The sequence below is a fragment of the Chrysochloris asiatica genome, unplaced genomic scaffold (assembly GCF_000296735.1).
Source record: "Chrysochloris asiatica unplaced genomic scaffold, ChrAsi1.0 scaffold00257, whole genome shotgun sequence".
In the NCBI taxonomy this organism is placed as follows: Eukaryota; Metazoa; Chordata; class Mammalia; order Afrosoricida; family Chrysochloridae; genus Chrysochloris; species Chrysochloris asiatica.
The window spans coordinates 3469063-3480584 of record NW_006408775.1 but is presented as its reverse complement, the minus strand read 5'-3'; the positions used below and the strand labels follow the sequence as shown (position 1 = coordinate 3480584).

Below are 11522 nucleotides of genomic sequence, written 5' to 3'. Positions count from 1 at the left end.
GGCCATGGAGCCAGATCAATGCACAACAGCATGTTCAGAAACCTAGACACAGATGAATAAAATGTACCAAGTCAAGCTCCAGATTAAGACATGTTTGCAGATCTTTTAATGGAGTTATTAAGATCTGTCCCCTCTACTTAGACTCCCAGTTTTCTACACGCGATCTTATGGCATTCCTACTGGACTCCCTGATTCTTGTTTTGCATTTTTAAAATTGAAAACTACACAGAAATATACAAAGACTGACTCTGTGACTATATGTGCCTCTTCTTAGATTTTGTCTGTTCCCAAACCCAACTCCTTTGTAGGTCCTGTTGTTGTTGTTGTTAAGTGCCGTCGAGTTGGTTCCGACCCATAGCGAAATGAAAAGCTACTGATTTTTTTTTTTTTTAAACTTTTTATTGTGAATTGAGTAAAGGTTTACCAGAGGATCATCAGCTTTACAGTAAATAAATCCTACACTTTGTTTTATCTCAGTGATTGCAATCCTCTCCATGTAACAACAGTTATCCCACTTCCTATTTCCATTCCATCCTCCTTTCCAGCCCTTCTGAACTTTGTCCTTAGGGGAATGCTGTGCTTTGGATCTTGAACGGTTGAGCATTGCATAGTGAGTATACTCTACTACTGTTGTTGTCCCCACTACATACCTATCTACCTCTTGGCTGAAAACTGGGCCACAAGGGTGAGTTCTGCTCCAGACCTGAAGGATGACTGAGGGCCATCGTCTTGAGTTCCTTCAGTTTCTTTTTGACCAGTAATTCCAGTCTTTTTTCTATATTGGGTTTTCGAGACTGTAACATCTTTATGGGAACTGAGAGCTTCATCTTTCTCTCGATAAGCAGCTGTTGGATTTGAACCACTTACCTCGTAGTTTAGCAGTCCAACACCTAACCTACAGGGCTACTAGAACTCCTTTGCTACATCCATAGCTAAATTAAAAGAAATAGTGTAACCACTGCAGTTTTAAAAGATTGTCATATTGGCTTAAAATATAAGACCACCATTGTCATTGTTGTTAGGTGCTGTCGAGTCAATACTGACTCAGCCACCTTCTTCACAGCAGAATGAAACATTACCCAATCTTGCGCCAACTTCACAATCATTGCTACACTTGAGCCCATTGCTGCTGCCACTGTTGGGAGCCTTCCTCTTTCTCACTGACCCTCCATTTTACCAAGCATGATGTCCTTCTCCAGGGACTGGTCCTTCCTGATAATATGTTTGAAGTATGATTGACATATGAGAGACCACCATTGCCATGCACTAACTGCTTCCTAGTTTCTTCTCTAAGTTTGAAGTTACTGTTGTAACTTTGGTCCCTTAGTAGATAGTTCTTTAAAATGCTGAAGGTAGACGTTCTTTACTAATGACACTGGTTTAAACCACTGTTAGCTTTAAAGAAGACTTCAAGGGGTATTTTTGGTGTAAGGTTTAAAGACTGTCTCATGATGAAGGAATAATTCAGAAAAGAAGGCTTGATAGTTGCACAGCTTGAAGAATGTAATTAATGTCACTGAATTATACAAGGAGAAATCATTGAATTGGTTATGCTCTGCTGTGTACTTTTTCAACAACAACAGAAATAAATTATTATTTTTTTAAAGTATCAAACAGCCAAACAAAATTTGCAGCATGTTTGTACCTGTTATTAAGTTTTGAAAAACCATAAAAAATATATAAGGCCCAAATATATGCTATCTACAAAATAGCCATTTCTTATGTAAATGTGCTAAAAGTAAAAGGATGGAAAATCATGTATCAGGAAACACTAAGGGATGCTGGTCACTGCACATCCGCTTTTCTCTTATCAACACGGTCAGGTTCCAAAGAAAGCTACTGAGTTTTATTGGGATTATCTTAAGATCCAGCTGACGGATTCAGGATTTCTACTATTGATCACTGAATCTCAAAGATTTAGCAAAGGGCATTCCTAAACGAACTTCATGTCTTGAAAAACAATTGTCAATATTTCCTTTGCTGTAATGTTACCTGGGGGAGGTTGGTGTTGTAGTTATCGTATGTTCTCCTCTGTATAATGGGCCAATGCTTCTCTTTATTGAGAGGACTGGAATGTCTTGAAAATATAGGCAGATCCTGAGCAAGCGAGAAGCAGGTATCATCGTCTTAGTCCATCGTGCCTGAAAGAGTTTGGGGGGATCAAAGCACAGGCACTGACAGAAGATTCCATGGCTATTGGGACCAGATACCCCGAGAGCCTCATTAGAGAACAAAAGAGACTAATTGGCTCACCTACCTGTTGGCCTCTTTGGACCAAATATTAATGCCATAGAATATTACATAGCTCTTGGGTCAAAACTTAGAAATGAAACCATTTGAGTTGCAACAGGTCCCCAACAAAATTCCCTGGGGTCTCAAAACTCATTACCTTCTGATATAGGCTTAAGTGTATGGGTTTGGAAATTCAGTTACTCAGTTTTACTTTATTAGCAAAGAAATTTGAGTTAGTGCAATGCATATGTGTAAAACTTACTCCATCCTCCAATCTCTGGTCATCTACTGCATTGGCTGTAGATGATACCCCATTAGAGAGTTATTCTGAATCCTGTAAAACATTTAGATAATGGGTAATCTGTGGATTGACGAGAGATACTTATAGGCTCATGCCATGAATGAAGAACTCTGTATTCCTTGATTCGATTCCTCTTCAGATGTCTTCCCAACTGACAAGGGACCACCCTATTCAGAGAACACCCACCTACCTCATCCTTAGATCTACATGTTTAAAAAAAATTTTTTTTTCAAGCCTTCTATTCACTATGAGTTGGAACCTACTTGAGGGCACTTAACAACAACATTCTCTTGGTGCTGTGTTTTTTGTGTTATTGTTAGGTGCTGGTGAATCCATTTCAACTAATAGCAATCCTCTGTACAGCAGAACTAGCCACTGTCTGGTCCTGAGCCTTACTCACAATTGTTGCTATGTTTGAACCCATTGTTGTAGCCACTGTATCAGTCCATCTTGTTACCGGTCTTCCTGGTTTATACTGACCGAGCATGATGTCCTTCTCTAGGGAACGGTCCCTCCTGAGAACATGTCCAAAGTACATGGTATGAAGTCTCCCTCTCCACACTTCTAAGGAGCATTCGGGCTGAACTTCCAAAATAGTTTAGTTGGTTCGTCTGGCAGTCCATAGTACTTTCAATATTCTTCACCAACACCTTAAGCCAAATGAATCTTTTTTCTTTGGTCGTCCTTATTCATTTTCCTGCTCTCACTTGCATATAAAACAATTGAAAATATCTGCTTGAGTCAGACCCACCTTTGACCCCAACTGCCATCTTTGCTCTTTAACACATTAAAGAGATCTTTTGCAGCAGATTTTCCACATGTAATATGTTATTTGATTTCTTGATTGCTGCTTTCATGAACTTTGGTTGTGAATCCAAGTAAAATGAAATCCCTGACAACTTCAGTCTTTTGTCCATTTATCATGATGTTATTAATTGGTCTAGTTTATTGTATAATGTGATGGCTTGTGTGTTGCTATGATGCTAGAAACTTTGTCACTGGTATTTTAAATACTAGAAGGGTCACACATGGGGGACAGGTTTCAGCAGACAGACCATTTCTGAATGCTTATTCACTGAAAACCTTATGAATACTAGTGGAATTTTGTCATATAGAGTGCTGGAAGATGAGTCCCTCAGGTTGAAAGGCACTCAAAATATGACTGGGGAAGAGCTGCCTTCTGAAAGCAGAGTTGACCTTAATGATATGAATGGAGCAAAGCTTCTAGGTCTTCATTTACTGATGTGACACAATTCATAATGGAAGAAACTGCAAATTTCCATTAATAATCAGAAAGTGAATGTACAAAGTGTGTATCTAAGAGAATTAGAAGTCATCAGAAATGTAATGGAGCTTATAAAGATTGATATCCTAAGCATTAGTGAGCTGAAATGGACTGGTATTGAATCAGACAATCATATGGTTTGCTATGTCTGGAACGACAAATTGAAAAGGCATTGCATTCATTGTCAACAAGAACATTTCAAGGTCTATGTTGAAGTACAATTTATCAGTGATAGGATAATACACATATGTCTACATGGAGTCCTGGTGTGGCTGTGTAGGAAAAGCACTGGAATGCAAACTCAATTTGAATCACAAGGTCAGCAGTTCAAATTCACCAGCTTCTCCTTGGAAACGTTACATAGGGTCACTATGAGTCTGAACAACTTGATGACACTTAACAACAATAGTAATAAAGAAGACTAGTTAATACCACTCGTACTCAATTTTACTCACCAAGCACTTAAGCCAGTGATGATGAAATTGAAGAATTCTACCAACCTTTTGGAGTCCTGGTGTGGTCAGCTGTTGGTTAATGTGCTGGACTGCAAAGTCAGTTCAAGCTTACCAGCTGCCCTTGGAAACCCTATACAGGTTTCCTATGGGTCGGAATCAACTTGATGGCACTTAACAACAACAACAACAACCAAATTCTTCATTCTGAAATTGATCAGACATGAAATCAAAATGCGTTCATAATTACTGGCTACTGGGATGCAAAAATTGGAAACAAAGAGGAAGGATCAGTAGCTGGAAAATACGACCTTGGTTATAGAAATGATGCTGGAGATCATATGATAGAATTTTGTCTTTCCAATGACTTTTTCATTGCAATACCTTTTATTCAACAATACAAATGATAATTACACACAATGACCTCACCAGGTGGAATACACAGGAGTCAAATTGACCACAACTGTGGGAAACAACAATGGAGAAGCTCAATATCATCAGCTAAAACAAGGGCACAGGTCAACTGTGGAACAGACAGTCAATTGCTTATATGCAACTTCAGACTGAAGCTTAACAAAATTAAAACAAGTCCACACACCTTAAATATAACCAACATGAATTTAGAAACCATCTCATTAACAGATTTGATGTATTAGATACTTATGACCGAAGAACGGAAGAGTTGTGGGATGACATCAAGAACATCATACAGGAAGACAGCAAAAGATCAATAAAAAAACAGAAAGTAAAGAACAAACAAAAAAAAAAAATGGATTTCAGAAGAGAGTCTGAAACTTGCTCTTGAGGGTAAAGAATCTCAAGAGAATGGAAGAAATGTTCAAGTAAAACTATTGAACAGGAAATTTTGAAGGGAGACTCGAGGGCAAAGTCAATTGTTATAATGATATGTGCAAAGACATGGAGTTAGAAAAACAAAAGGGAAGAACATGCTTAGCATTTCTCAAGTGCAAAGAATTGAAGAAAATTTCAAGCAGCCACTTGAAATATTGAAAGATCCTATGGGCAAATTTTAAATAATGCAGGAAGCATCAAAAGAAGATGAAAGGAATATACAAAATCACTGTACCAAAAAGAAACGGTCAGTGTTTCACCATTTCAATAGGTGAAGCTGAAGAAGAACCGGTGTTACAGAAGGAAGACATTCAAGATGCACTGAAGGCAATGGCGAGAAGCAAGGCTCCAGGAATTGATGAAATACAAATTGAAATGTTTCAACAAACTGATGCACCATTGGAGAGCCTCACTTGTCTATGCCAAGAAATTTGGAAGACAGCTACATGGTCAACAGATTGGAAAACATCCATATTCATGTGACCATTCCAAAGAAAGGTAACCCAATGTAATGCAGAAATTGTCAAACAATATCATAAATATGACATGCAAATAAGCTTTTGGTAAAGATCATTAAGAAATGAGTGCAGCAGTATACTGAAAGGGAATTTCCAGAAATTCAAGTCGGATTTAGAAGTGGACATGGACTGAGGAATATCATTGCTGATGTCAGATGGATCATTGCTAATAGCAGAGAGTACCAGAAAGATGTTTACTTGTGCTTTATGTACGATGCCAAGGCATTCAACTGTGTGGAACACAACAAACAATGGATAACAATATGAAGAATGGCTGTTCCAGAACCTTTTACGTGTGCTCCTGAAGAACCTACACATAGACCAAAGGGCAATTGTTCGAACAGAACAAGGGGATATCAAATAATTAAATCAGGAAATATGTGTGCCATATGATGAAATTGTGGATACATACACTAAATATGAAGAAGAATGTGGCATCAGGATTGGAGGCAGACTCATGAACAACTTGTGACATCCAGGTAATGCAACCTTGCTGCTGGAAGTGAAGAGAATGAGAAATACTGACGAAGTTTAAAGACTACAGCCTTCAGTATGGATTGCATCTCAATGTCAAGAAAATGAAAGTCCTCACAAGTGGGCTAATAAATAAAATCATGATAAATGGAGAAAAGATTGAAATTGTCAAAGACTTCATTTTTCTAGTATCTACAACCAACTGTCATGGAAACAGAAGTCAAGAAGTATTGTATTAGACAATTCTGCAGCAAAATATCTCTTTAAAGTGCTCAAGAGCAAAGCTATTAGTTTGGGAACTGAGGAGCACCTGATCCAATCGATGGCATTTTCAGTAGCCTCAGATTTGTAAATGTTGGACAATGAATAAGGAAGACAAGAGAAGAATTGATGCATTTGAGTTAATGAATTTGTGAAGAATATTGAAAGTCCCATGGAATGCCAGAAGAACAAGGAAATCTATCTTGGAAGAAGTGCAGTCAGAATGCTCCTTGGAAGCCAGGATGGCAAGATGTTATCTTTCATACTTTGGGCTATTATCAGGAGTGATCAGTCCCTGGAGAAGGACATTATGAATGGAAAATTAACTAGAATGCAGTGTCATATTATTTTAAAAATTGGCAAAATATTAAAATGCCAGGGCTGATGGGAGTTTGGGTGGAAGGTGAGCTCATACCCTGCTGTTGGGAAATGGTGTGATAAAAACTTTCTGGAATAAACTGGGTAGATAATATGTATTAAAATGTCAACTATTGCTTAGAATTTCTAGTTTTAGAAATGATTTCCTATTCTTAGGAAATAATCAAGTGTTCATATACAGAGGAATTTACAAAGCTGCTTATTGTCGTATTATTTACAATAGTAAGACAGCAGAGAAAATGCACAAAATATCACTGAATTTGATGCTATTAAAGTTTATATTTCTTAGCCTGTCTTATGAGTTTTTATAATTGTAGTAAATGTATATAGGTAACTGATCCTTTGCATTTCTAGAATCTTCATCTGTATAGGTTAGTAACATCATTCACATTCATCATGTGCCATCATCAGTGTCTTCTGATGTTATGTCATAAATTTATGTTACATTAGAAAACTGTATACAAAAATATAGGTTTAAAGGGGAAAGAAGACCAAGAATACTTAGATATAATGAATACATTTTAAAAAGTATAGAGTGAATACAATTGGTGAATGAATACAAGAAAGGGTTCATTAAAAAAAAAGGTACACATTTCTGCCAAATGCAACAACCTAAATATAAGTAAAGTAAGAAATAAAAATAACAGATAAAAAAAAATAGATATAAAGCTGATCTTAGAATTTAAATGAGAAGTATGACTACACAATTCCATGGTAATAGAATTACATAAAAACCTAGTAAAGGAGATGATTTTTGTAAAACTTTAAAAGCAGCAACAACTCACACACACATGACATTAAAGAACTATGGTATACTAACTGAGGTGAAACATTTAATGGACTCCCAGAAGAAGGAACGAATCTGTCTTGGAAGCAGTACAGCCAGAGTGCTTCTTAGAAGCAAGGATGGCAAGACTTGGTCTCACTGACTTTGGGCAAGTTATCAGGAAGGACCAATACAGATAAAGGGACCTGATGCTTGGTGAAGTCGAGTCAGCAGTGAAAGAGGAAGACCCTCAGTGAGTTGGATCAACAGAGGCTGCAGCAATGGACTCAAACATGGCAGGATTGGGAGGGTGGCGCAGGATCAGACACTGTTTTGTTCCGTTGTATACAGGATTGTTATAAGGTCAGAACCAACTCGCAGGTACCTAACAATGACAGCAATTGATGAGGACATATAAGCTGTCATCCCTTCTTTTGTCCGTACCACTATGTACACAACCACATACAAACCAAGCGTTGTGGGTTTCTTTCAAATGTTTAAGGAACAGATGCCCTCTATTGTATGACAAAATATGGCTACATACACTAAATATTGACAATTCTCCCATATGTTATTCTCTAAGGCAAACCTCTCAATACACAGATCTGATCAATATGAAAAAGACAATCCTCAGCCAAACTCAGAACAGTCTGATTCTGAATTTTGTGAAATCTTGGTTTCACACAAGATGTCCTCTTACCTTTCTCTCTAAAATGAGAAATTAAGGAAAACTGCTCTATTTTCCTCTTTATTCCTCAAAATCCAGAGCATTCTGTTTGGTGATGCTTTATCCAGTTTCAAGTATTTCTCAAATTAGTTATTTCCCACATTTGTTTCCAAATAAATTTCATACCACATTTTAAATTGCAAATTTCCATTATGTTTGAATATAGATACAACATGACTAATGAGTGCATTTTGTTAAAGAAACTTGATGGAAATATATAAGGACAGTAACATAAAAGCTGTGTTGTATAGCAATATGGAAAAGTGTGATATAGAATGGAAGTGGGAAGCCAGAATATACATGATCTGTGTACAAATACCTAAACACATTGTCCTAAGATAAGACAAAGCTTAACTAAGTTGGCAAGACTGGGCATTGGGATTGCGGAAGATACTTTTGGATTCATTTACCCATTTGTTGTTGTTGTTAGGTGCCATCCAGTCGGCTCTGAGTCACAGCAATTGTGTGAACAACCGAACGGGACCCCACTGCCTGGTCCTGTGCCAGCCTCACACTCATTGTTACACTGGAGCCCTTTGCTGATGCCATTGCACCAATCCAGCTCATTGGGGGGCTTCCTATTTGTCATGGACCTTTCACTTTTCCAAGCATTCTATCCTTCTCCAGGGACTGGTCCCTCCTGATAATATGTCTGAAGTATGAGAGACAGATCTTCACCATCCTGGTTTATAAGAAGCATTCTGGGTGTAATTCTTGCTAAAATATTTTATGACACATCCTAAAAGCAAATCCAATGGTTTTGAGTCAATTCTGACTTATAGTGAACCTATAGGACAGGGAAGAACTGCCCATAAGGCTTCAAAGGCTGAAATCTTTACAGCATCATATGGTCCCATCATTATTCCAGTTCCCAATGTCCTCCAGCCCAATCCCATAGGAAGACAACTCTAGTTTTGTGTTTATTACTCATCAAAAGAAAGAGCACCCTAACTTTAGAATCATGGAACTTCTCAGTAGGATGGTGTTAGAAAAGACCTTGCAGGATTTGAGTTTGAGGCGCTTGACCACTGCCCCATCACAGAACCTTTTATGATACAGATGTATAAAGCTCAGATACATAGGTCAGTATAATGAGCTCAAATGCCTGGTTGCATTAGGACTTGCTGCTTACCTAAACGAACTCTTCCCCTATTGAACATAGAGAAATTCACAGAACATCAGTATCAGACAAAGTGACCATGAGGGATCAAGACAAAACAAGACCACTGCAGTCATGTTAGACAAAAGCATAAACCTTGTCCAGGACACAGAAATGATGAAACATCCCCCATCCTGGCTGATATGAGTGACAGCTGATTCCTTATCATTTCCAGCTTTCACCTCCCTCTAGTGTCCCCTCCTCTAGACAAGATATTGTCATATCCAATACGAATTACCCCTGCTTTCTGACAACATCAGAAAATGGGGGTGGGGGGGCTTTACAAATGACCTTTCTTTATAAAAATTAGATCCCATGTTATTGTTGAATAGAAAAAATTTTCATAAAAATCACTTTTGTTAGGGCTTCTTTCATGTCCTTGTTCCTCAGGCTGTAGATGAAAGGGTTCAGCATGGGCGTCACCACTGTGTACATCACAGCAGCCGCGATGTCCTTTTCAGCTGAGTGGAAGGATGAAGGGGTAAAATACACACCAATGATGGTGCCATAGAAGAGGGAAACCACAGCCAGGTGGGAGCCACAGGTGGAGAAGGCTTTCCATTTCCCCTTTGTGGATGGGATTCTCAGGACAGCACAGGTGATGCAAATGTAGGAACCCAGGATGCAAAGCAATGGGATGATCATTACCAGGACTGCTTCAGTCAGAATCATCATCTCATTGAGGGATGTGTCAGAGCAGGAGAGTTTTAGGAGCGCAGCTGTATCACAGAAGAAGTGGGGGATCATGTTGTCTGCACAGAATGAGAGTCGAGCCATCAGCAAGGTATGCAACAGAGAATTCAGAATGGCAATAACCCAGGATCCAATGACCATCAGAGCACAGAGCTGATATGTCATCTTTGTTGTGTAGTGTAAGGGGTGGCATATTGCCACAAAGCGGTCATAGGACATCACAGCCAGGAGGAAATTGTCCATGTCTGTAAAAACAATGAAAAAATACATCTGTGTGAGACAGTCAATGTAGGAGATGGTCTGACTGCTGAGTATGTTGGCCAAAATATTGGGGACAATGGTGGAGGAAAAGCAGACATCCACAAAGGACAGGTTACTGAGGAAGAAGTACATGGGGGTGTGCAGACGGGAGTCTGTTCTGATGGCCAGGATGATGAGAAGATTTCCCAGGACTGTGACCAGGTACATGCCCAGGAAGAGTGCAAAGAGAATTTGCCGCTGCCGCTGAGGCTGCCTGGAGAATCCCAGGAAGAGGAACTCAGAGACACTTGACTGGTTTGCCCCAGTCATATCCATGAAGCCAGATTAATGCACAGCAGCAAATTCAGAAACCTAGACATGGGTGGATAGAGAAAGACAGCTTTGCGAATTACTTAACCAAATTGCTCTGATAAGATGTGTCCACTCTACCTAAATACCAATTTCCCATGCTGAACCTTATGCTATTCCTACTGAACTTCCTGAATCTTCTTCTATTTATTTAAAATTGGAAGCTTCTTAAGAATATATACAACCCAACCCAACTGTGGCTATATGTGTCTATGTATAATAGAGTTCTAACCCCAAATAAGTTATACCTCATAAATAAAAGAGAAACATCTGATTTCTACTGGGTTTATCTCGAGATCCATCTAATGGATTCAGGATTTCCACTATTGATCCTGAATCTGGAAGGTTTAGTAAAGGTATTTTTAAAAGAGGATTATGTCTTAAAAGTTAAATATTGATGTTTCCTCTGTTGTAATTTACCTGAGGGAAATTGTTGATGTAGGTAGTATATGTTCTTCACCTTTTATAATTAACTTACCAATGCTTCTCTATGGTAGCAATTGGAAAGTCTTGGGAATATAGGTAGGTCTTGACCAAGTGAGGAGTAGGTGTTCATGGTCTTAGTTCTCTGTGCTGCAGGATGGATGTTTGTGGGAATCACAGAGCAGATATTTACAGGAAGCTCCATGGTTATCAGGGCCAGATTCCCTGAGAGCCTCATTAGAGACAAGAAGAGAGTAATTGTGCCACCTACCCTTTGGCCCCTTTGGACCAAAACGTAATGGTAGAACATTATCTAACTCCTGGGTCAAAACCTGGAAATAAAATCATCTTTGTGGAGACAAATATCAAACAGATTTCCCTGGGGTCTCACA

The 11522-nt window shown here is 38.7% G+C and overlaps 1 protein-coding gene across 1 annotated transcript; it reads right to left on the bottom strand.

Moving 5' to 3' along the window:
* Window positions 1-9723: 9723 nt before the first annotated feature.
* Window positions 9724-10668, bottom strand: LOC102832832 (olfactory receptor 1361-like). The gene has a single exon (XM_006874006.1). It carries the CDS (start codon window positions 10666-10668, stop codon window positions 9724-9726), a length of 945 nt encoding a protein of 314 aa, XP_006874068.1.
* Window positions 10669-11522: the final 854 nt, after the last annotated feature.